At 58.3% G+C, this 26,184-nt stretch overlaps 1 protein-coding gene across 4 annotated transcripts in view; it reads right to left on the bottom strand.

Moving 5' to 3' along the window:
- Positions 1–26,184, bottom strand: part of LOC308356254 (solute carrier family 25 member 44) — a 30,070-nt gene extending 3,886 nt beyond the window's left edge. Inside the window, exons 1-4 of one of the 4 annotated variants that reach the window (XM_080825097.1) lie at positions 26,044–26,184; positions 20,874–21,511; positions 14,997–15,124; positions 12,751–12,938 (exon numbers count right to left, since the gene is read on the bottom strand). In XM_080825097.1, coding sequence (XP_080681223.1) covers positions 12,751–12,938; positions 14,997–15,124; positions 20,874–21,498 — 941 coding nt within the window. In that variant the 5' untranslated portion in view covers positions 21,499–21,511; positions 26,044–26,184. Of the gene's footprint in view, positions 1–12,750; positions 12,939–14,996; positions 15,125–20,873; positions 21,512–21,861; positions 22,018–22,064; positions 22,153–26,043 lie in introns of those variants that run through there. The other 3 variants (XM_080825094.1, XM_080825096.1, XM_080825095.1) reach the window with 3 other exon arrangements.

Raw genomic sequence — 26,184 nt, 5'->3', positions numbered from 1 at the left:
CTTGAGCAGCTCTGGTCACTCCAGCAGGACAGGACAGGCGGCCTCTGGCAGAGGTTTCCTTCCTCTGTAAAGGAGCCACACGGGAAGGAAGCAATGCCCCTCTGTGGGAGGGGACGACCCGCGCAGGCAGCAGTGGCTCCAGCTCTGGGCCTCCATGGGGACCTTGGCCTGAGGGCAGAGCTCATGCCCTAAGGAGGCTGAACGGAAGAGGGGAACTGGGGTGTCCGAGGACATCATCACGCGCTGAAAACACCACACCAGAGCCACCAGAGCACACGTGGACGTGGGGACGGCCGCTTGGGGGGGGCACTTTGAAGGCAAAGGTTCTCGGGATGGTCTTTAAGCTGGGGTGGGGGGAGCTCAATGACCCGCAGGAAGTGTCTGAGCCCGGAGCCCCCAAGCACACAACAGCCCACACCTGTGCTCGGTGGGGGATAGGACGCTCCCCAGCCGTGTGGCCAGACTGGGGGGCCACGGGACACACAGGGTGTTGGGTCCCTGGAAGCCCGCGCGTAGCCCCCCCTCGCTCGGGGTTCACTGCTGGTCCCCCCTTTCTCATGGCTCCCGGCCTCCCCACCCAGCTCCTGCCCTACACAACGTCTGTGGAGCGGGTGACACCTGTGCGTGCACGGGGGCCTGCGAGGGACACCTGCTAGTCTGCAGGAAACCTGTGAACCTGCCGTTCAACCGCCCCAAACACGAAGTCCTGTCGTCTGCCAGTAAATGATATCAGAAGCAAGGCTACCCCCGCCTCCTGGCCCAGCACCTTCCTGGTGCCCAGCACCTTCCTGGTGCCCCGGGGCGGCTGCTGTCCTTCTGCGACTGCGGCTTGAGCACTGACACCTTGGAAACTGGCACACGCAGGAGGCCAGGCCTTTATTTCTGGAATGCCACCTGCAAGCCTCTGCCAGCGGCTCCGTGCGAGGGGACGGTCTCTCCCTGTCATGATGGTCCCCACTGGACACGGGCACCTGTGGGGGCTAAACCTTGGCCCCTGTGAGCAGGGGCAGGGACAGAGGGCGGCACCCTTCAGCCTTGGCGGGGCCCCACGGGTCTTGTGTTCTGCCAGCATTTGCCACGCAGTCTGTGGCTACACGAGGAATGTGGCGACGCAGGACGTCCGGCCAAGCGGGCTGGAACTGAAACTGGGTAATTGCGGCTTGAGAAAGACTTGGCTTGGACACCGGAGATCCTGTTCCTCCTCCGGGCCCGCTTGGCAGAGGGTCTGAGTGGGCCCCTGTCCTGTGCTCCGGCATCCGGTGGTGGTGGTGGCAAGGATGCGGGGTCCAGGGACCAGGGACAGGCCACCGCCCACCAGCGCTGCTGTGGGGGTCACTGCATGGCCCCGCTGGGCTCCGAGGACTCAGTGACGGCAAAGCCCACACGCGCGGATCCCCGGAACAGTGACCGCCGGCCGCACGGGAGCGGAGGGCGGGCAGCTGGACTGCAGGACGGGGTGGGGGAGACGGGAGGACAGGGATCCTGGCTTTGTTTGACACTGCGATGTCACTGCCACGCCTGCTTGTGTAAGGCCCACGGCACGACGCTGTGACTCACACACGGTGAAAGGACGACCACGAGAAGTACAGCCAACACCCACCAGCTCACACAGACACAGAAAACCGGAGAGAACAGCTTCTCCTCGTGGCAGGCGCTCTCGCGGCGGATGCCCTTCTCGGAGCGGCACGCGCCGCGGTCAGGCCCATGGACACCGCGTGCCCCGGGCGTCCTCACCCTCTAGCCGATGCACGTGCCTTCGTCTGCCCTCCTCCCACCCCCTTCTCCCCACCCCACGAGTTCCTGAGAGCAGGGACAGGCTCAGGAACAGTTTAAATGCCCTTGTGACTCCTAAAAACATACTTTCAGAGAAAAGCAGGTCAAGTGATGCATTTTGGAAAACATTCGGGGCCGTCACGCCCCCTACACTGTCACCTCCCTGCATCTCCAGCCCAGCGCCCCGCCCCCCCCAAGCCAGCGGGTGTGCACATCGGGCAGAGGAGTCCAGCCCCGGGGGGACCTCTCTGCAAGCCCCCTTCACCCCTCGCTGGGACGGTGCCCCGGCCTTGGCCTTCCAAGGGCACGCGAGGGGCCAATCAGCTGCGTGTGGCTACGTGCACCGGTTCTGCGGCTCACGGCCTGTCCGTCTGCCTGGGTTCAAACCCTACCTCCACCGCTCGTCGCATGGGTGACGTGTGACAGCGTCTGCACCTTTCCGAGCCTCATCCGAGCCTCAGGTTCTGCTCTACCGGGCGGGGGAGTAACTGTCCGCACTCACAGAACTCCCGCGAGGCACGTGTGTGACGCACCTAGCACCGGGCCCCGCGCACCGACGGGCTCCGCCTTCCCAGTCAGTGGCACCGATCCCACCGCAGGCCTCACGGCGCCCGCACAAGTGCGCAGAGGTGCCCAACAGTAAGCTGGCTTCCGGGAGTCAAGAAGCCTCCCGGCAGATGGCAAGGGCTCCCTAACAGCGTCCTGGTGGCAGACGCCTGCTCGAGGCCAGCCCAGCAGCAGGAAGATCCCACTGGCCCCACGACAGAGGAAAGGCTAAGTTGTGCACCACCCCCCAAAAGAGGGCTATATTTATCACCAAAGTCACTGTTTGAAATGTATTTACTAATTATCGAAACACAAATGACTGTATTAACTGACTTTAATCTAGTTCTTCTCTTACACTCTTTTACGTTATTTATTTTAAAAGATTTTATTTATTTATTTGACAGAGAGAGACACAGTTGAGAGAGGGAACACAAGCAGGGGGAGCGAGAGAGGGAGAAGCAGGCCTCCCGTGGAGCAGGGAGCCCAAAGTGGGGCTCGATCCCAGGACCCTGGGATCATGACCCGAGCTGAAGGCAGACACTTAATGACTGAGCCACCCAGGCGTCCCTTAAGTTAGTTTTTAAAGTAACCTCTGTGCCCCATGTAGGGCTTGAACTTGAACCCCGAGATCTAGAGCGCTCTGCTCTCCAGCCCACGCTCTACAGGGAACTGAGACCCCTGCATGGTCTGAACTCAATGAAGGAGCACCTTATTAACTACACTAAAAACTCAAACTGACTACCACACGAGTTTTTTTATTTTTTTAAAGATTTTGTTTGAGATAGCGCGCAGAAGCAGAGGAGCGGCAGGTAGAGGGAGAAGCAGGCTCCCCGCGGAGCAGAGAGCCCGATGTGGGGCTCAATCCCAGGACCCGAGATCATGACCCGAGCCAAAGGCAGACCTGGACAGACTGAGCCACCCCAGCACCCCATATCACGGAAGTTTAACTTAAAAAAATTACCCTCAAAATACTGAAGCCCAGAATCAAGCCCCCGCGGCCGGTCAGTGCAGGGCTTTGCAGATGGCTCCGCCACTGCCCCGCCTCGCGCTGGCTTGCAGCTCTAAGGGGCCCCCCCAACCCTGTGCTTGTGGCCCCGCTGAGCGCCCCTCCACCGACCGTCCACCAGAGGGCGCCTCGGCCCCAGCCCAGGGATGGGGCGCTCAGAGCTGGCAACAGTGGCTGGGGGGTCTGACACCGCCCACCACCGCCTGTTGCCCCGCTCACGGGCAGGTGCTTGTCAGTGGCTCCTTCCTGCTGCCCCTTCTCGGTGCCGGTGCCAGGCTCACCGGGCAGCCGCCAGCCTGAGAGGGCGGAGGGAAGCCAAAACAAGAAATGCTCTTTGAGGACAGCACAAGTCTGTGATGATGACGGCTGTGGCAAAAAGTTGGCTTTTAAAAACTCATTTTCGGGGCGCCTGGGTGGATCAGTGGGTTAAAGCCTCTGCTTTCAGCTCAGGTCGTGATCTCAGGGTCCTGGGATCGAGCCCCGCATCGGGCTCTCTGCTCAGCGGGGAACCTGCTTCCTCCTCTCTCTCTGCCTGCCTCTCTGCCTACTTGTGATCTCTGTCAAATAAATAAACAAAATCTTTAAAAAAAAAAAAACTCATTTTCATTAGGGGTGCCTGGGTGGCTAGGGGTCTGCCTTCCCACTGGGTCGTGATCTCCGGGTCCCCCGCGTCTTCTTCCCGTCCCTCTGCGCCTCTGCTCGAGCTCTGGCTCTCTCTCACGTGAGGACACAGGCCCCTTGTAACCTAAACTTTTACTGCTTGGAAACTTCAGAAACTACCGGAAACTTAATAGTGAGAATCTGAAATTGCGATACTTTTTCTGAAAAAGACTTCTTCTGATTTGATAAATATTAACAAAAAGATTTTTAAAAATCCCTCAAAATAACTGTACAGCAGCCCCCTTACCCACGGCGCACGCATGCCGAGACTCTGCCTGAGACTGGACAGCGCCGAGCCCTACCGCGCTGCTTCTCCTGTGCGGACACAGCACCATAAAGCTTAGTTTATGAACCAGGTACTGTAAGAGGTGAACGACACTGTAACAACAATCGTTCTGTAAAACAGCCTCATAACAGCAAAACTGCAGTGAACTCACGTGAATGTGGTCTCTCCACAGCCCCGTATCTCCAGTAGCTGCTGCGAAGGGGAGAGGCCTGGGGGCGCAGAGGCACGGCTTCCCACCGGGAGGGGCTCTGCTGTGCCGCTCCGCGGGCTGGGAACCAGGCAGTGGGGCGCAGGCAGAATACCGACCTGGGCTGGGCCAGGCGTGAGGAGGGGGGACCGAAGGCACAGAGAACCCAGACCTGTTTCCCTCCCCAGCTCCCGATGATGGCACCACCCTGCACCCAACCACTGCACGATGGGAGTCCTGGCGTCCCTGTCCCTCCTCTCCCCTGTGTCCCAGCCCCAGTCGCCTCTGTCTGCACCGCCTCAGGCCGCTGTGGCCCCTACCAGGCAGTTAGGCACGGGACTCTGGGCGGAGGAGCTTTTCAAGGTCAGACAGAATGCCTCAGACTTCCAAAAAAATGGAATGGCTTAAAAAAACAAAGACCAAACTAAACCAGTAATGGTCATTTGTAAAAGACTATAAAATGTAACATGTCAACTAGTCAACTGCAATTTTATTTTTTTAAGATTTCATTTTTTTTAAGGAATGTCTATACTCAATGGACAGGCCTGAACCTACTACCCCAAGACCAAGAGGTGCACACGCCAGCCACTGAGCTGCCGGGCGCCCCTGCATCTGCAACTTTAATACTAGAGAAAGATCGTACTCATGTGGGGTCTGCATGCTTCCCTCCATAACCTGGTTTTAAAATTTGACATCATAATGTGACCATTTCCCATGAGTAGAGATTATTCAAAATGGAATTTTATTCTTTTAAAAGATTTTACTTATTTATTTGAGAGGGAGAAAGAAAGCACAAGGAGGGGGAGGGGCAGAGGGCGACGGAGAAGCAGGCTCCCCCTGAGCAGAGAGCCCAACGCAGGGCTCGATCCTAGGAACCTGATATCATGACCTGGGCTGAAGGCAGATGCTTAATCCACTGAGCCACCCAGGTGCCCCCAAAATGGAATTTTATTTTATTATTATTTTTTAAAAGATTTTATTTATTTGACAGATGGCGATGACAAGTAGGCAGAGAGGCAGGCAGAGAGAGAGAGACGAGGAAGCAGGCTCCCCGCTGAGCAGAGAGCCCCATGTGGGGCTCGATCCCAGGACCCTGGGATCATTACCCGAGCCGAAGGCAGAGGCCCCAACCCACTGAGCCACCCAGGCTCCCCTGGAATTTTAAATACCAGGAGAATATTTTCTTTTCTTTAAAAAGATTTTATTTATTTGACAGACAGAGATCACAAGTAGGTAGAGAGGCAGGCAGAGAGAGAGGAGGAAGCAGGCTCCCCACTGAGCAGAGAGCCCGATGTGGGGCTCGATCCCAGGACCCTGGGATCATGACCTGAGCTGAAGGCAGAGGCTTTAACCCACTGAGCCACCCAGGCACCCCAGGAGAGTATTTTCTTAGTCTGAGCTATTATACTTGTGTAACCACCACTCTTCAAATGTTGGACATTTTAGGTGATTTTCAATTATTTCCCACTGAACATGTTCCTATGATAAATACCTTATTTATTTATTTATTAAATATTTTATTTATTTATTTGACAGAGATCACAAGCAGGCAGAGAGGCAGGCAGAGAGAGAGAGACGAGGAAGCAGGCTCCCTGGCGAGCAGAGAGCCTGATGCAGGGCTCGATCCCAGGACCCTGAAATCGTGACCTGAGCCGAAGGCAGAGGCTTAACCCACTGAGCCACCCAGGCGCCCCTAAATGAAGAACATTTTTATATGTAAACAAATAAATAAATAACGGACAAAACATCTGAATCAGCAGTTCTCCAAAGAAGACACGGAAGCGGTAAAGAAGCGCGTGGCCCGGCTCAACCCTGTAGTCCGGAGGAAAGCGCGAACCTGCGGCGCATCAGACGCCCCAGGGCGCGCCGCTGCGGGCCACCAGCAGACAGACCGCCCGTGAGGAGCGCCGGCGAGGGTGTGGGCAAATGGAGCCGGTGGAAACGCAGAACAGCAGGGCTGCGCCGGAGGACAGTCTGGCACTTCCCCAGACGGTGAAACCGGGAGGGGAGTGACAAACCAGGAGGGGAGTGACAAACCGGGAGGGGAGTGACGACACGAGCCAGCAGGGGCCTCCCCGGCAGAGCGGAGCACACCTGCTCGGCGGCGTGCGCTTCCCAGCGCCGTTCCTGACACACAGTCCCGGGAGAACAGCCCCGCCGTGTGCCAGTCAGGGCAGCAGCAACGAAATGGGGTGGGAGAGCCACACAGCAGAATGCAATCCAGGCATAAAAGGACGGAAATCCTGACACGGGGACAGGGACGAACCCTGAAATCCTTCCTTATGCAAAGTGCGAGAGGCCGGCCGTGTCAGGCGAGGCGCGGTGCGCTCTGTGTGGACGGAGGGTCCAGACCAGGCAGGTGCACACGGACAGAGGGTAGACGGTGACTGTGGGGAGCTGGGGGAGAGAAATGGGGAGTGACTGCTAACGAACACGAGCTTTCTTTCTGGGGCGGTGAGAATGTTCTGGAACTAGAGAGTGGCGATGGGTGTACAAGTCTGCGAACGTGCTGTGCGCCACGAGGATAAATGTCCCGGCATACGAATTAAACAACTTCTTCCTCCCCGGCTGCATACGAATTAAACAACTTCTTCCTCCCCGGCTGCCTGAAGCCTGGCCGCCATCACGAATGACACGGTAACTATCCGGACCAGGAAGTTCATGACCAACCAACTACTTCAGCGGAAACAGATGGTCCCTGATGTCCTTCACCCCGGAAAGGCAACGGGACCTGAGACAGAAATTTGCGAAAAACTAGCCACAATGTACAAGACCACACCAGATGTCCCATCTGCATTTGGATGTAGAACTCCAGATTCAGGATGGCTGCGGCAGCGGAACCGGCTCTGGCACGATTTATGATTCGTGGATAACGCAAAGAAAAATGAACCCAAACACAGACTCACAAGACATGGTCTATATGAGAAGACAAGGCAAGAAACAGCGAAAGGACACCAGGAACAGAACGCAGACGGGCGCTGCGACGGCCAGTGTGGGCGCCGGCAAAGAGAAGTGAGCTGGAGGCTGGACGAGAGCAGGAGCAGAGCCACCGCGGAGCCTTCGCCTGTGATGGCTGTGCAGACTCCGCACGAGAGGAGTAAACTAAGACTGTTAGAAAAAAACAAGAATTAAACAACTATGAAAATATAAAAGATAGCAAATCTGTAGAAACCAGGAGTAATCATATGAAAATTAACAGGATTTATTTTTAAGATTTTATTTATTTATTTGCCAGAGAGAGAGCACAAGCAAGGGGAACGGCAGGCAGAGGGAGAAGCAGACTCCCTGCTGAGCCGGGAGCCCGACAAGGGGCTCGATCCCAGGACCCTGGGATCATGACCTGAGCTGAAGGCAGAGGCTTAACAACTGAGACCTCCGGGCATCCCTGACTTTTTAAAAACCTCTCAGAAAACCAGAAACACACAGGGACTTTCATAGTTTTTCAAAAATACATAGCCAAAACTGTTTTTTTTTTTTTTTTAAAGATTTTATCTATTTATTTGACAGAGAGAGAGATCACAAGTAGGCAGAGAGGCAGGCAGAGAGAGGAGGAAGCAGGCTCCCTGCTGAGCAGAGAGTCTGACACGGGGCTCGATCCCAGGACCCTGAGATCATGACCTGAGCCGAAGGCAGAGGCTTTAACCCACTGAGCCACCCGGGCGCCCCAATACACAGCCAAAACGTAAACGCCGTGGAGAAGAAGGAAGAAGGCAAAGGCGATGGCATCACTGTTCACTGCAAATCCTTGAGGACGATGTGGGTGAATCTCACAAAGGCAGCGTCGAGGAAAAGAGTCCGACATAAAAGATCACAAACTACAGGATTCCTTCCATTTAATAAAGTGTGTGGGGGGAACCCAGGCAAAATTAATGTCTGGTTCCCAAAAGGCAGGAAAGTGGTTACCCTTCCAGCTGAAGGTGAAGACGGGAGGGGGCGCATGGGCACTTTCTGGGGTTGTTTCCGGATCTGGGTGCTGGTCACAGAGGTGTGCTCATTCGTGGAAATGGTATCAGGCCGAACACTGATGACCTGCGCACTCTGAGGGAGGTTACACTTCAGTAAGCGTGGAACAAGACTGCTGGATACAATTATCTCACAAAAAGCAATAGTTTCTCTAAGTCATCAGTAACCAATTTTTGAAAGAAAACAGAAAACGAGAGAATATTCACGACGGTAACAGAAACTATCAAGTACGAGGTAGTGACCTAGTAAGAATGCGTGAGTTCTTTAAAGAACGTTAAAACTCTGTAGACCGGGAGCCCGGGTGGCTCAGTGCTTAAGCGTCTGCCTTGAGCTCCAGTCATGATCCCGGGGTCCTGGGATCAAGCCCCACTTCGGGCTCCCTGCTGAGCGGGGAACCCGCTTCTCCCTCTGCTGCTGCTGCTCTCCCTGCTGCGCTCCCTCCTCCTCTCTCAGCCTCCCTCTCTGACAAATAAATAGAATCTTAAGAAAATGAGTCTGAAAAGGAAAACCTGGAGGAAACGAGGAGGCGGCTGCGGGCAGAAAAGGAAAGCCACGTGACTGACAAGTGCGACGAGGGTCTGTCCGAAGCTGCGAGCAGCGGGGCATGCGAATTACCACACTGTGCAACAGCCCTGTCCAGCCTTCGGAGCGGCAGGTGGTGGACACCCATGCCGGTGAGGTTGGAGACGGGAACAGCTTTTTTGGAAAGCAATCTGACAAGGCAGAGGCAGCTGTGAACCCCAGAATCCAGGGTCCCTCTCCATTACCTTCGTGCAGAAATGCCAGGACTCGTGCAAAAGCAGGAACGAGGACAGTCGCCCAGGCAGGGGCTGTGGAGGACGGGCCCAGAGGCGGCCAGGGGTCTGCGACCGGCTGGGTGAGCGCCGGATGCCGGTCAGGGAACGAGCGACCCTGCACCACAGGCACTTAGGATTCGTGGTGAGAGCTTAAAGCCAGCGGTGTTCAGTGGAAACGGTCCCATGCAGCCCGGTTATCACTCACGTACACTTACACACGGGCACGAAACATGTTTTGCAAGGAGGCAAACACACCAATGTCCCCTCCTTGCACTCTCGCTAACCCAGATGGCCCCGTCCCCACTCCTCTACCCCGACTCCCTTCTCCTGGCGGCACTGGACACCGGCTCCGCGAGAGCAGGCACCCTCCAGCCCGACCGCACAGCCGGCGACGCTGCGGCAAGTACTCACCCACCAACAACCGGAGCGCACAGCCCGCGGAGAGTGAGGCCTACGGAGAGGGGAGAGGAAGACACGAACGGGGGCACGAAAACGAAAACACCTGAAACAAAGGAGGGACCTCGCGGGGGCCGGCCTTGGTGGTGGCTTACGACGGGTCCACAAGAACAACTGCGGATGCTTTACCAGGTTCCCTCCTCGGAGAACTGCTCCTGCGCGGAGGTCTCCAGCTGCCCCTCCCCAGCAGGCCCGACGACCTCAGGGTCTTTGCACAAGCCCCCTCCTCGTCCGTAGCCCTTTCCCCGTCGCTCCCTCCTCCAGGTGCCGCTCGGCGTCACGTCCCCTGCGGCTCCCTTCCCGCGCCGCCCTCCAGCCCGGCGCCCGCCCACGGTCTCGGCAAGCCCGGCGCCCGTTCCCCGCGCGTCTGCCCGCAGGGACGCGCGGCGCCCGGACCTGTGCGCACTGCAGCCGCGGGCGCAGGGACGGCCGGCGCTCCGTGCGGGGCCGAGGCGCGGGGAGCCCAGCCGCGGGGAGCCCAGCCGCAGCCCACCCGCCCCGCTGGCCCGCGCACGGGAGGCCAGCCCCGCCCCCCGCCGGCGCGCGCGCGCGACCACGTGACCGCTGGCGGAGCCCGGCCAGTCTTGACCCGGGCGCGAGGCCACGTGACCGGGCCGCCGCCGCGCCCCCTCCCGGGCCTCTCGCTCCCCGCCCCTTACCTCCCGGCAGCGACCAGCTTCTGGAGGAAAGTTTCCACCAGGGTGTCGAGGAGCTTCACCCTCGGGATGGTGGCGCCGGGGGCCACGGCTGGACACGACCCTTCAGGCCCCTTTTCCTCGCAGCCGCCGTCGGCGTGGACGCAGCGCGCTGCGGCCATGTTGAACCCTGACCGCCAAATCTAACGGGCTCGTTCGCCCCGCCCCCCGGGCTCCCCGATTGGCTGGCCCGGCACCGGGCGCCTCCGGTTGGAAGCGGCGGGTGTCCGTCACCGAGCCGCGGGGGCGGGGCGGCGCGCTCGGGCGGGCAGGCGAACTACGCGCAAGCCGACGCCCAGGGCTCAGTAAAAAGGTTTAATCACACATCAGAGACTTCGTACAGTGCAACAGTGGGTGTCCGCCGCTCGTGTTCACAGCAGTCCAGTGTGCCAAGCGCCAGCTGCACCTGCGTGCCCGCCGCCCCGTGTCCCACGTTCCTTCCGGGGCGGGCCACGGACCAGCCCGCCCGCAAGTCCAGCGGCCGCCGCCTTCGGCCCGCTGCTCCGTAACCCGAGGCCACCGGCCCCCTGACGGGCTGGGTGGGAGCCCAGGGGCCGGGGCCCCCTGTCCGAGAGGGAGGTGGGCAGAGGGAGAGATGGAGGGAGGAGGGAGCGATGGACAGAGGAAGAAAGAGGTGGACAGAGGGACAGCCGGACAGAGGGAGAGGTGGAGAGGGTGGGGGGGAGGTGTGCGGCACCCCGCATGGGGAGCTCGAGGGAAAGCAGTCTGAGCGCACGCACACCCCCTCCTGCCACCGCCCAGCCCGCGTGGCCAGCGTGGCCAGCGTGGGGCCGAGGGCAGACAGGCCTCTAGGGAGGAGGCATGGGGCGGAAGCGCAGAGACTGCAGGGACAGGGGCCCTGGCCTCCACCCTGCTGGTGGCTCTTGGGCAGGTGGGTGACTGAGGGGCAGTGGGTCAGAGTCACCTGTGCACCCTGGTGTTGGGGGGAGCCACTGGGGGACACCTGACAGAGGAGAGGGGACACAAAACCAAAGGGAGGTGAAGGGGGTTAGCCCTCGAAGATCTGACAGACCCAGGTGGACAGAGGTGGAGAAGCGGGGTCTGGCTCTGACCTGGCCAGGGAGACAGAAGGGGGCAGCCGTACAAGAGTCAAGGCCTCGGGTAGCTAGCACCGTTCACGGCAGTGCGGCCTTTCCCGGGGTGGGACCAAGAGAGGCAGGAAGGCTCCTCCAGCCACACGTGTGCCTCGTGCGGGTGCAGCGGCCTGGGTGGCAGCGGGGCGCGGGGAAGGAGGAGTGCCGGGCGGCCGCGCAGGGCAGTGTCGGGCTGGTAAGTGCAGCGGTCGTGGGCAGGTGGCTTCGTGCCCCGCTCCTGACTCTCCCAAGCGCCCCGCGGGAGGCCTGTGACCGGGAAGACTCTTCACTGGGATGAGGAGAAGAGAAACACCAGCGGTTCCACGACTCGGAGGCTCCCACTGTGAGGCCTGTGTGTCCGTGAGTCCCGCTGACCCGGGTACAGATGCGGCGGCCCCACTGCCCAGGGCCGGGAGCTCCACTGGGCTGCCCTGGACCGGCTGTTCTGTCCGCCAGGCAGGCCCTCTAGTCACCCAGGGGCTGCTGGCTCGGAAGGAACGTGGACAGGACAGGGAATCGGGATTGAGGGAAAAGCCGCGTTTTCCACCTGTCTGAGGAGGGGGTGGGCTCTGACTGCAGGATGCGCGCTTCAGCAGGACTGACAGTACCTAGTTCACAGGTGTTAAAAAAACACACACAAGATAAAGGATCGACATTTGTCCCCGACCTAATACCTCTCCAAAGAGAGGACAAGTGCTCTGGAACACCAGAGGTTCTCGCTGCTCCTACTCCCTGCGCGGAAGAGTCTGGCCCTGCGCCCCCAGCGCCCCATCGGCAGGGAGCAGCAGAGCGGTCCGGCGGGCAGCTCCGTCCCGAAGTACGCGCGAGCAGGCCCGCGGAAGGCAGCGGGAGAGGGCTGGTGGCAGCCGACGGAAGCGGGGCTGAGGGCCCAGGAGGGAGACCGGTGACGGGAAGCAAGCTCTATGTACAGCTCCGCCAGGGTCTCAGGGACACGACGGTGGGGGAAGCCAGAAGAAGGGTTCGCAGGGCGTGGGGCGGTGGCACTGGACGGAGGGTTTCCTTAGGACAGGGCTGAGGACCGGGACTGAGCCAGGGAGCCCAGTCGGGCAAGAAAATGAGAAGTCATGGGAGAGGGGGTCCCGGTGTGGAGCTTCTTCAGCAAGAGCCATTCCGTCTCTGCCCTGTCCCAGACAGGCCCCCCGGGGCAAGGCTGCGGATGTGGGGCGGCGGGGAGCCCGTCGGGGGGCAGCGCCACCCTCCCCACGCCGCCCCCCCCCACCCAAAGCAGCGCGGCCACCAGTGGGCTTGGCTCCCGCGTCGGGTTACCAGTGTCGGGAATCGACCAGCTCTGGCCGGAGGCTCAGCTTCTTGAGGCTCTCGTAGCCCACCACGATGACGATGGTGGAGGGCGTGGCTGAGATGATTCTGGCCGAGAGGCCCTTCATGAGGCCCCAGGGCCCCTCTTCGGCCATCAGCTGTCTGAACGTCAGGACGATGGAGCTCTTGCCTTCAACCTGGAAAAGCAACACAGCGGAAGGCCGTCGGCTGTGGTTGGAGCCGCTCAGCACAGCCTCCCTGTGCCTTGGGGTCCGGGGCGGGTCCGGGCTTGGGAGCAGCAGGGTGGCCCGGGGCTGCGTGTGGGCCCCGGTGCCGGCCCGCCTGCTGGGATCGGATCCTGCTCCCCGCTCACCGGTCACCGACAGCACGGCCTCGGGGGAGCGTACTCTGCGCTCGGGGCCCTCGCGCGTGCAACAGCGACGGAGCACCCCCCCGCCCCACCGCGGTCGTCTGAGCGGTCCTGCTGGTAGGCCCAGGCGCCCCGTTACTGCGAGCTGTTACCGCCGTCAGACCGGCGCCTCCGCCGTGGCCCTGCCCTGGCTGCGTCCCCCCTGCCTCAGGGAGACCCGGTACTCACGGCCCCGCCACTCTGTCCTTTCCATTCCGACCACTTCGGTCCCTCAGTCCCCGAGGCTGGACTCCTCCCCTCACCCTGGCACCCAGACACACCCCGAGACCCCTGTTCCCTGCCACACTGGAAGTCCGGCTGAGGCTGGAGTCTTCTCTGCTCTTCTCGACAATCCTGCCCCCTTCCTGTGCCCCCAGACCCCGCCACCAAAGCACACTTGGTCCCACTCAGACCCTCAGCCCGCGCAGGACACCAGCTCTCCGTGTCACGCCTCCCCGGACTGGGTGATGTTCACAAGGCGATCAGCTCTGAGCATTACCCCCTCCCCCCCAGCTCCCACAGCACCCCTCCCGCAGCACCCAGCTGCACACTCCGCTCTCCCTCGGCAGCACTCTCCTCTGCCCGCCTCTGCCCCCTGCCCTCCCGCAGAGCCACAGCGGGCAGGGCCGCTCAGGTGAGCCTCAGGGCCTCCCATGTGCTTTGTCCCCTCCCACCCGGCAATGCCTCAGAAGCAGACACCTGTCCTTTCCCTTGGGTCTCCTCGTGGAACACTCGAAATAAGCCTCAGAAGAGGAGGAGGGAACCTGTGCACTTTGTTATCTGCAAACCACTCAGATGCGACTTGATTCGTTCAAAAGTCGGGGGGGGGGCGCCTGGGGGGCTCAGTTGTTGGGCGTCTGCCTTCAGCTTGGGCCATGATCCCAGAGTCCTGGGATCGAGCCCTGCATTGAGCTCCCTGCTCGGTGGGAAGCCTGCTTCTCCCTTTCCCACTCCCCCTGTTTGTGTTCCCCCTCTCGCTGTGTCTCTCTGTCAAATAAAAAAATAAAATCTAAAAAAAAAGTGTGTGGGGGCGGCATTCCTTCCCAGGGACAAGTAAACCTAGATTTACTGGCCACCTCTGTCCCGGCGTCCTGGTATCAGGGAAGCTGACTTCAGCTCCGAGCTGCTGAGTTTCTTCTCCTCCCCTCCCACCCTCCCAGTGCCACCGCTCTCCTGGACAGCTGTCCTCCTACCTACCCACCGCAGACATCAAAATCCCCCATTCTCCCCACCTAAAGCTTCACACCGCAGCCCCTGCCACCTGTATGTGACACACCCAGATTCAGACTCTGCTTCCTTGGACGAGGTGCCGGGGAGCTATCTTTGAGCTGAGGGAGGACAGGGACGATCATCCCTGGACAGCACCACCAAGGGCTCTGTCAGCGTCCCCGCTGAGTCTACATGGCACAGTCCGTGAGGCCTGCCCAAGAACAGTGCAGAAAACCCAGCCCAACAGAGAAGCCAGACCTACCCGCCGAAACGGACAGACGTCTAATAGCCACGAACCTGCGATGTAAGGAAAAGCTGTCCTATCGGCAATGCTAACAAGAGGCCAGGCAGGGAGGAGCCCGGCGGGCATGGCCACAACAGGAGCAGGGGCATGCTGGGACTGGAACAGGTGTGCAAGGCCAGGAGCAGGACGTGCGAGGCCACAGACACCACGAGGGGAACACTAGGGGCTTCGACATGCTCAGCTGGTTTCTGCAGACGCGAGCCGGCTGCGGGAAGGGGCCTGGCTGACAGGCCAAGGCCAGCTAGACTAGAAGGCCATGGCTCAGAGGTCAGGGGGGCGCGGGGGAGCCCGCAGGTCACCCACCCTTCTCACCCGGGTGGAGGCCGGTCTTACCTGCACTCGGGTGCGGATGACGTCCATGGGATTGGTGAGGATGGAGGCAGTGGCCGCAGCCAGGGGCCCCGAGACAGCCTGGAAGACGATGTGCGGGCACTCCTTAGGACAGAGGTATGAGAGCTGTTCTGGAATCGAGGGAAAGACAAGGCCTCAAGACGTGCGGCGCCGCGCGGTCAGCCCTCAGGCTGCTTCTGTGCCCAACGAGGACGAGCCCTCTCCAGCCTCAGCCTCCCCGGACCCCGGAGCGCCCGTCTTCTCTTCCTGGCTCCCATCAGAGCCCACAACACTGATGGCTCTGAGGGCCCTTGCGGAAGCCGCGCTGGGTCCATCTCCCACTCTGAACACAACAGTCCTCTGGAGAAGGGGTTTCAGAACCTCTCTGCACACCAGTTCCTTTCATCTGATGGACAGAAATCCTCCCTGGTGTGAAAACCTGATGACTGTGCTCCAGTCCTCTCAACTCACGGCCAGGAACGCGCACGGGACCCGTCTTCCCACGCACGCACGAGGAAGGAGCAGGGTGACCGACGAGGGCGCGGGGTCTCTTCCCCGCATCCCTGTCCTGACCTTGTGTGTTCTGGGCCGCGTGAATATTTGTACTGTACTTTTAAATTCCAGTTTCTTAGCATACAGCATTATGTTAGTTTCCGGTGTGCGATACAGTGATTCAACAGTCCTATATACTGCTCAGTGCTCATGACACTAACCCCCTTCAGCCCCCATCACCTGTTTCCCAGCCCCCCCACCTCCCCTCTGGTGACCAGCAGTGTGTTCTCTAGAGCAAAGAGCCTGTTTTTTGGTTTGTCTCTTCTTTTCTTTGTCTTGTTTCTTAAATTCTATGTCTGTGTGAGATCCTATGATACCTGCTTTTCCCCGACTGGCTTATCTCACTTAGCATTATAACATCTAACTCCGTCCATGTCATGGCAAACGGTAAGTTTTCATTTTTTTTAATGGCTAATACTCCATTATGTATATACCTATGTGAATTTATTTTAAAGATTTTATTTATTTATTTGACAGACAGAGATCACAAGTAGGCAGAGAGGCAGGCAGAGAGAAAGAGGGAGAAGCAGGCTCCCTGCTGAGCAGAGAGCCCAATGCAGGGCTCGATCCCAAGACCCCGGGATCATGACCTGAGCCGAAGGCAGAGGCTTTAGCCACTGAGCCACCCAGGCACCCCTCTATGTGAATTTTTTTTTTAAGATTTTTTTTATTTATTTGACAGATAGAGATCACAAGTAGGCAGAGAGGCAGGCAGAGAGGAGGAAGCAGGCTCCCCGCTGAGCAGAGAGCCCGACGCGGGGCTCGATCCCAGAACCCCGGGACCATGACCCAAGCCGAAGGCAGAGGCTTTAACCCACTGAGCCACCCAGGTGCCCCTATGTGAATTTTTTTTTAAAGATTTTTAATGTATTCATTAGAGAGAGTGAGCGAGCACAAGCAGGCAGAGGGGCAGAAGAAGAGGGAGAAGCAGGATCCCCACTGCGCAGGGAGCCCGTGGTCCCATCCCAGCCCATGGTCTGGGATCATGACCTGAGCCAAAGGCAGATGGTTAACTGACTGAGCCACCCAGGGGTCCCCTGCCATATGAATGTCTTTAAAAATAAAAACAATAACGAGAGAAAGTCATATCCAAGAGTGAGATGTTTTCTCCAGGCTGTATCAAGAAAGCAGAGCTCATTTCTCAAACTGCTGATGGAGATGGCCAGACTCACCCACTCCCTGGTCACTGGGAAGCTCAGTGCGGCTGAACTGTTAGCTTTACCCTCTCTAGCCGTGAAAGACAAGAGCTCGCTTGTTGAACAAAGGCTCCCTGAGTGGCCACCGTGGCCAGCCGCCCCAGGCCCCGAGGATGGAGGAGTGAATAAACAAGACCGAATCCCATCCTCAGAAGGTTTCTGTTCTACTGGGGGGACACCGGCAATCCCCAAAACCCAAAGACAGAGCTACATCAGAAGGTCACGGGTGTCCCCTGTCGATAAGGATAAAGCAGGAGAGGGAGACAGGGAATGCGGAGTGCTGGCAATGCAGGGGCTGCCGTTTTAAACACGGTGGGCATGGAAGCTCTCTCCAAGAAGGCTCGAGTCTGAGCCAAGACCTGAAGGCGAGTGCAAGCCCTATGGATCTGTGCAAAGAACTTTCCAAGCAGAGGTAACATCCTGTGCAAAGGCCCTGAGGCAAGAGCGTGCCTTAAGTCTTCAAGGGCAGCAAGGCCAGTGTGAGGCTGAAGCTCTGGCTTCCGCTCTGCGGGAGGCTGGACGCACGGCAGGCTCGCCATCGCAGGTTCTGTCTCCGTCTTCTCTCTACAGCTCAGCTGCCATAGAACCTTAAAGAGTTTTCTTCTCATGCCCTTACTTTTGGTCCTTTGTGGCCACCTAGAGATCAGGGGGTAGGCATGAGGGCCTCTAAATCCAGCAGCACGGGAGGACTCCGTATGGCCTGCCAGAGCTGCCTCCCCCCGCCACCTGAGGCTGCTAGCCACCGGTCAGCATAAACCGAGAGAGTGACCAGCATAAACCGAGCCACGTGCGTCCTGTTTCTCCAGAGAAGGAAGCATCTCGCGGCCACTGCGAGGTGGCACTCGGCTCGGTGCTGCCAGCCCCCATGGGCCTGTCTGCACTGGCCGCTGGGCCTGCAAGCCACAGTAGGCTCCAGGTGCCAGCTGTAGTCATGCACCCAGACCATGTTCCTGGGACTTCAGGAGAGGATGAGAAAACAAAGAGGGAGGGAGGGGGGGAGGGGGCAAGAGTTCCAGGTCTCTGCTCTCCACTACTCGTCCAACAAGCGCTCGCGGGCATCGAGTATCTGCAGAGCAGATGGTAAACCCAAGCTCGCTTGGTTTAAGTCCCTCCTGGCCACGTGATTTTGGACAGTAATATAAACGTCTGTTTATTTCACACTACCGGATGCCAGGCACTGCGCTGAGCACAGGACACACAGCAGAGAAATGAACCTGGAAGGGCCTTCATGGGACTCACATTCTGCTGTAGGAGCTGTGAGTCAAGGATAAAGTGATCGCAAATCGTTACGACAAATGCTGTGAAGGAAACAAGCTGAAAAAAAGAGAAGGAGCCCTTTTTCCAACTGGATGAAGACGTCTTCTGTGCAAAGGTGGCATGTAGGCTGAGGCCCGGAGCACAAGGACGACAGGGGACAGGGCCCTCCGGGCCGAGAGAACGTTATGTAGAAAGGTGAGAACAGAGCTTGGTGTGTTTCAGGAACAGAGAGAAGGACAGTGAGGACGGAGCGGAGCGAGGGGAGGGAGGCCCGCCGCGGGGCCGGCCCGGCAGAGCGGCCAGATCATGGAGGCCTGCACTGGCCACGGGCACACTCGGGTGCTTACTTTGTAAACTTGTGTTTACATTTAAATACATTTAAATACATGTAAACATGTATTTACATTTATGCTAAATAAATGTATTCTAAATAAATTTATTCTAAATGCTCAGAAGGCACCATTGGCAGATTTTAAGCAAAAGGGAAGGACAAGAACCACTCTACTCATTCAACAAGTATTTACGAGGGGCGCCTGGGTGGCTCAGTGGGTTAAATCCTCTGCCTTCGGCTCAGGTCGTGATCTCAGGGTCCTGGGATCGAGCCTCGCATCCGGCTCTCTGCTCAGCGGGGAGCCTGCTTCCTCCTCTCTCTCTGCCTGCCTCTCTGCCTACTTGTGATCTCTCTGTCAAATAAATAAATAAAATCTTAAAAACAAAAAAAACCAAGTGTTTACGAAGTACACGTGTCCAGGAGACTGTCTGGCAGGTGGTTTGTAGTCAATAAATGTCAGTTTCCTCCCCCTTCCAAGAAACTTTCCAATCAACTGTATCTTAATTGTATCTCAACTGAAAAACGCATTAGGAAAAAGGGAACCTTTCCACACCGTGGAAGAGAGAAGGCGCACACGAACGGCATCAAGGCAGGCGGTGCAGCCGCCGAAGGAAGCTTCAAGGAAGGCCAGCGGGGCTCCAGGACAGACAGGTGGTTTCGGGGTTAAGAAGGGCTCCAAGGAGAGAGGCAAGGAGGCAGTGAGCAGCACTCACGTACGTCACGGCGTCACAGGGCCGGTGCACCTGGACGGCCGAGAGGAACAAAGCTGGGGTGGGAAGATTTGTGCGTGATCTGGCCTGGCTACCGCGCACACCGCACCAGGGGACACTCCGCTGTAAAGGGCGGTGGAAGCCAGGCTGAAGAGATGGGCCAGTCCTCGGCCAGCAGGGGGAGCCGCTGAGCACCACACCCAGGGTTTGCAGAGTGACTCCATTCCAAGTGTGGTAGGTGGGATGGGAGACCAGCTAGAGGGCTGGCGCAGCAGCCCGAAGGCTGGCCCCTGAGGCCTGGTTTCCAGGGAAGGCAGGAGAAATGGACAGAGAGTAGGAAAAGACATTCCGGGGTCACCAGGACCAGATGTGGGGACGAGGGAGTGACTGTGTCAGTGACATGGAGAATAACCTGGCCACTGAGAGAAGGAAGTGAGTCAACCAGCTTGGGGTGAAAGAGAGTTTACTGCATAGTGTTTCGGATGTAAATGCATGCGTCCAAGTTGGGAGGCCCAACAGTCGGTGTCTGTCCAGAGCTCTGGAAAGTTAGTCTAGGGACAGACACAGATTTTCTGACATGGCAGAAAAGGACAAGTCAATTGTAAATGAAATTACATGAGGAGAGAAGGGCAAAGACAGATGCCAGAGAAAATGCTCACATTTCCTAGAGTTCTTCTTTGTTTCTTTCTTCTTCTTCTTCTTCTTCTTCTTCTTTTTTTTTTTTTTTTTTTTGCGAGAAAGAGCGCACGTGCACAAGCAGGCAGGGGGGCAGAGGGAGAGGGAGAAGCAGGCTCCCCACGGAGCAGGGAGCTGGATGGCTTGATCATGACCTGAGCCGAAGGCAGAGGCTTCAACCGCCTTCAACCCAGGCGCCCCTCTTAGAGTTTTTCTTAACATTAAGATTATCAGGATCTGTTCCCAAAGGATCTGAGGCAAAAGGTCAGGGGTGGAGTCTGGGTAGGTGAATTTTACCAAATATGCAAGAAGACTGTGCTGAACAGGAGAGAGAAACAGAGCTAGCAATAAAGAAGGCACAGCCAGGAGAATAGGAGAATCACAAACGTGCAGTCCCGGAGGGAGAGAATGACAGGTGAGGAAGGCATTATGAAGTTTGGTTAGAAAGGTCCCGGATGGACTGGGCAGAATGCCCATGGCCAAGGCTCAGAGCCCACAGCAGGGACTGCAGAGGCTGCAAGCAGACACCGTCCTCATGGGAGTCTGCTGGTGGCCCAAAGCCGTGGGTGTCAAGGGTCACGGGCATGCTCAGGTCCTGTTCTTGGTAATGCACTCTGCCTTCCAGAAGGAAGTCTGGCAACATGCTTATTGAGGCCCTCAAAAATGTTATCTTTGGACCCAGTAATCCGTTTCTGGGAAACACTTAAAAAGAAGTAAAATGTCTTACGAACAAAAATACATTCTAGGAGCGGAGGGGTTCCAGGCCCTTTGACACCCTGAATTTAACAACTCTGAGGAAAGGCATCCAACGCAAACACTCATCTGAAATTTGAAATTTCCTCTTCAGATCCCAAATATCCCGAGAATTTTGTCCTTCCTCGCCTTCCAATTAAAGTCCACGAACCCCCATTGATTAAGGCAATCAACATACTTGATGTTCTAGAGTCGTCTACTCGCCTGAGTCCCCCCACGATGACAGAAGCTCCCCGAAAGAACCCGTGTCTCATTCATCCGTGAGCCCTCTTGGGATCAAATGTTTGTTGGACGAACACCCCGTTCTTCCCTGAAATCCTCCGCTCTGGCTTGCACAGTGCCCCACCCGCCCCGCCTCCGCTCCCTCCCACCCGTCCAAACCCCTGCTCTCCTGCCCCCCACTTACCTGCATAGAAGTGATAGAAGGGCCACCAGACAGCACTGTTTGGGATGTAGGTAAGCAGTGACGCCACGTACCCCCGGTAGAAGCCTCGGAGCCCGTCGGCCCGCAGGATCTGCCTGATGATGTCCTTGGTTTGGCCAAAGGCTACCACCCCTCGTCCCTCGGGGCTCGCTCGCACTTGGAAGCGGCCCATTCCCTCACCCTTGCGTTGCATCATCAGGTGCTGGGACACCACATCGATGGGCACCGTGATGCTCTGGGCCACGAGGGACGCCGAGCCGCCGGCCACCAGCGACTTGACTGTGTTGCTCTGGCTGTAGTCAGCGACAAACTTCCGGGTGAGCTCGTACGTGGTGACGTAGCACTGGCCGGAGATGAGCGTGAAGGTGTTGACCAGGAAGCCCCGGTAGAGGCCAGTCACACCATCGGCTCGCAGGATCTTGACGAAGGCATCGAAGGTCCCGTGGTAGAGGCTCTTGCCTTTCTGGACCTGCAGCCGGGTGCGGATGAGGGTGAATGGGTAGACGCTGACGCGGATCATCATGGTCATCGCCACCCCAAACACGTAGAACTTCTTCTTGTCCAGGTGCTCCCACTCTATGATCTGGATGTTGCGTTTGTCCTCCATGGCGCCTGCAGACCTGGGGGTGCGAGCGGGCGAGAGGCAAGGAGGCCAGGGCTTTGCACTCTGCCCTGCCGGTTAGGCTCCGAACCCCGTCCTCAGACTTCATCTCTGGGGTACCTGCCTCCCTGGAGTTTGGATCCCACCCAGTCCAGCTTGGCCGGCTCTCGTGCCCAAGTCTTCCTTCGTGACCCCTTCTCTCCTTGGTCAGCCCTTCCCCAATTCCAGAAGCCGCCCCTCACTTCAGTGACTCCCGCAGCTCCCCTCCCAGCTCGGCTCCCTGCCCGGGCTGAGCAGACCACCGATTCCAGTCCCTGCCTCCTCCCCGGGCCCTGGAGTCGTAGCCCATGTGCCCCCTGCTCTGCTCACCCAGGCAGAGCTCAGGATGCCGCGCGGAGAAACCACCTGGCCAGGGGCAAGGCCTCCAGGAGGGATGAAGGGATGTCACTGAGTGACACTTAGCAGGTTCCTAATGCTGAAGGGAAGCCAGTGCTCCATTCTGGCCGCTCCAGGGCCTCCCAAGGAGGCACCGCCTTGACCTCTAACCCTCAGCAGGGTGCTTCTTTCCTCACCATTTACCCGCCGGCGACTGGGCCCTCGGAGCTGCCGGGACTCACACTCACTACACTCATCTTCCCTGCAGCCTGCATTAGAAGAAAGTCTGCCCCCCCTCCCCCCGCAAAGGATAGAAAGTTAGCAACAAGCCAAAGGTCAGAGTCCTCTTTGGTTATTAGATAACTCACTCTAGAGACAGGGAAGAAGCAGCAGAGAGCAAAGAGGTTTCCCTGAAGTCTGGAGAACCACAAGGCCCAGGACAAGCCTGACGCTTCTCACCCCTACGCACAGAAATTGTAACCTCTGTGCTGTACCATGAGGGGAGACCCAAGCGATAGGAAGATACCGACTCTGGGGGCGCCTGGGTGGCTCCGTGGGTTAAGCCTCTGCCTTCGGCTCAGGTCATGATCCCAGTGTCCTGGGATCGAGCCCCGCATCGGGCTCTCTGCTCCGTGGAGAGCCTGCTTCCTCCTCTCTCTCCCTGCCTGCCTCTCTTGCCTACTTGTAATCTGTCTGTCAAATAAATAAATAAAATCTTAAAAAAAAAAAAAAAAAGGAAGATACCCACTCTGCCGTCCAGACACGCACAGTCTGTTTTCAAAGACAACAGCATCCCTCCGGAAAACGGATCTAAGACTCAGACAGAAACCAGGCCAAAGTACGCCACCGTGGCTCTAACATCAGGCCCGGCCACCACCGAAGTTCTCCAGCAAAACCAGCACTAATGCAATACCCATATGAAACCAGGACCTTCCAACTTAAGAACTGTCCAGCAACGGGTCATGATCTACTGCGCATGCCCTGAGCGACAACGGAGCGTGTTCCCGCACGGGACACCGGGCATTTTTGGCCAGAGTGGAAACGGGAAGGTGGAACCAGCATCGAGAAGTCAGGGGCTCCCCGGGCTTTGGGAGAAATCCCGACACAGGCTCGGAAAGGAGGTGGCCACATTAAAGGGACAACTCTAGACGCTGAAATGTCCCCGAAGCCAGTGCCTTGGCCAACCTCCTGTCAAGTGTCTAAACGGAATCCACCCTTGACGACCACATCTCCCAGTCAAAGGTCCCAAGTAGCCTGAGGAGCTTCTTGCTTTGCCCCGGAAGTCAGCAGAGAAGCACAGTGAGCTTTCCGGGGAGCCCCCAGCCTCACCCCCAGCTGGACTGTGTCACTGTCACAGAAGGCCAGGCTGCCTGCAGGGCGAGCCAAACACCTGTGCCCTGAGGGAGAACCTCAGCTTCCAGATGAGGCAAGTCGAGGACCCCTGCAGGGCAGAGCCAAGCGACAGAGCAGGAAGGCACGCACACCACGAGAGCAGCAAACGATGACTTAGAACAACCAGCTCCGCCCAGGCGGAGCATCTAGGATGTGGGAAATAACCGAAAGGAAGGCTACCGTGTCACCTGCTGCGGGCAAAAGTGGCCCTTCCTCCCCAGCCTCAGATGGGGACACCCACCAAGCCCCACAGTCCTCTCCTCTGAGGCCTTCAAGAGAAGGTGCTCACTGTCACCTGCCCAGAGTGTCTGGTATCCAGGGTCCCAAGGTCATGTTTCCAGCACCACTGGGCGATGAGCAGAGAGAGACTCAAGGATTTTCCGAATACCTGTCACCTCGTGTGACCTTAGAACCTAACCTGTGCACAGTTAGACACTTCTGCTCCATGAGGACACGGCATCAGATAAGGTAAAAGGAACAGGTCCAAGGTCACGGTGGAGGCAGGATATGAGCCAAGATTTCTCCTCTACTGACCATGCCTTCTACTCCATGGGAAGTGAGGAGTTCCGACACAAGTCACACTGCTCAGTCTAAAGCTGGGTCCCTCCCACCTGTGGTAGGCAGCATTAATGCTTTGATGGCTGCTGGTCACTCAAGGGTTAAAGGGTTAAACATAAGCTCCTGGGCCTGCAGATGACCAGAGATTTCTCTCAGCTTTGCTCCAGAGAAACCAAGAGCTGCCTCTGCTTTCCCAGTGTGCTGGTGGAGGGACCGAGCTGAGGGGCTGGCCAGCACACTGCTGTCACCGGACAAATACGGCAGGGCTCAAGCAAGACGGCCTCCTGCCGGGCTCGTGCAAACTGTGCTAAGCAGGACAGAAAGGAAGAGCAGTGGACTCGTTCTCAACTTGTCGGGCTCAATCATAAAGAACCACTAACTCCTGACAAGAAGTCCGACGGCGGGACCCAGTGCCCCATTTCTCTGCTTTCCTCCATCCTTACCTGTGCCTATTGATTGTAAATTCCCAGAAGGAAGGGGGGACTCTCCGAAGCCAAGGCAGGTGTCTTCTACAGCTGCCATGGTGACCAAAGCCACTAAGGGTCATGCCTCAGAGGGAGAAGCTTGTACAGCTGAAGGCGAGAAGGCCCCGTACGCACTCCCTCTTACCCTTCAAAAGCTGCGGCTGCCCCTCAAAAGTGGGATCCCAACCTGCTCTTTGTTACATAACCTCCAAACTTTCTGCTGAAATATCAAAACTAGTTCCTCCCGTTTTACCCGACGGAAAATCCTCTTGGCAGGCACCTGTACGCACACTGCCTCTGGGCTTCCCTTCTCCCAACTCAATCAGCCCCCGTCCTTTCTGGCTCTTTCCCCAGACCCTTACTTGTGTGCACAGCTCCGAATCTGAATTTCCTCCCATCTTTCAACAACTGCCCAGGCACAAAGTTTGAAGTGCTTCCTATGGAACCCAACAGATGACCCAGGACACCCCGAAGTCATCAGACGAGATGTCAGAGGCAGAGCCTCCGCTACTAAGCCCAGCAGGGGAAAGGGACAGATTGGTGGTCTCTGCACATCTCCCTTCCACTTGCACTCTTCCTGACCCAGAAGCATCACACCAGATCATTCTCTAGGTTCTGAGATAAGACTGGTTCAGGACAAGGCAGTGCCACCTGGAAGGCCAGGGTCATGCAGTGGGAAGAACACCCCTACTCAGGAGGTCCGAATTCCACTTCCATTACTTACTGGTACGATCAGAACCATGTCGCTTCATTGAAACTCAGCTTCCTCATCCGGGAAGCGGGACAGCCAGGCCTGCCGCACATATACCAGTGTGGCGGGACGTGGGAAAGCATTTTGTAACAGGGAAGCATCTCTACCACTGCCGCAAGCTCTACTGGACAGCGCTCCCCTAAACCCTGGCTGCTCAGAGCCGCGCACGCACTGGCTGCCAGGGACCGGCTGGGAGCTTGCAGACAGACAAACTTAGGCTGCAGGCTAGCCCGTCCAGGAAGAGCCACATGTCAACGAGCTCTCTGGGTGACTACCGTGCCCAGCGTTTGGAAAACACTGCTTTAAGTGACGACTGTCACTATCGGTATAACGATGACAGAGCTGCTCAAGAAGTCCAGGACCATTACGACTCTATCCTGACTTGTCACCAGAACTGGGCCCAGCGCTGGTTACCAGACGCAGGCAGAGCTGTTCCCGCGGCCACCCGCACCAAAGCGAACCCCGTCCCGCAGCTCTGGACCCACACGCTGAGCTCGGGCCCCCGATTCTCAGCGGAAACAAGGCCTCTGCGCCTCTTCTGTCCCTCACTCTCCCACTGCATCTGCATCCAGACTCCTCCTCTCCCCGCACGAGCGCGGACACATCTCCACGCTCGGCCACAGCGACGCCTCCGACCCCTCCGACCCCTCCCTCGAGGCCGACCCCCCCCCGTCACGGAGCGGTCCCACCCAGCTCTCCCGGGGTCGTCCACAGGCACCCACGCGATCCTCATCACAGACACCGCACGACAGCCGTCCCGGCAGCGCCTGCCCGGGCCCCCCGCACGGCCGCCCTCGGCCCAGGGCTCGCTGCCGGCCGAGCCACGCCCCTCGCCCCGCTCCCTCCGCCGCGCGCTCCTCCGACAGGAGCAGACGCCTGGCCGCAGCCGCCCCTCGGCCCTGGCGCTGCGAGGCCGGCTCCCGCGGAGCCGCAGGCACTCGCCGCCGCCGTGACAGGTCCGGGTCCTCGGAGACCTCCGCCGTCAGGCGCTCCGCGCCGCCGGCTTCTCACCTCCTCCGATCAGGGCGGTTCTGCCGCGACTGAGGCGAGCTCCGAACCCGGCCCTTTAGGCCACAGCGCCCACTCGAGCCTCCATGCCCGGCGGCCGCCGGCCCCCGCTCGCATCTTCCTCCATCTCGACCCGGCTCCCGG

This window comes from Martes martes, assembly GCF_963455335.1.
Source record: "Martes martes genome assembly, chromosome: 15".
NCBI classification, from domain to species: Eukaryota; Metazoa; Chordata; class Mammalia; order Carnivora; family Mustelidae; genus Martes; species Martes martes.
Note: the sequence above shows the minus strand (reverse complement) of the source record. Positions and strands in the feature narration are given on the sequence as shown.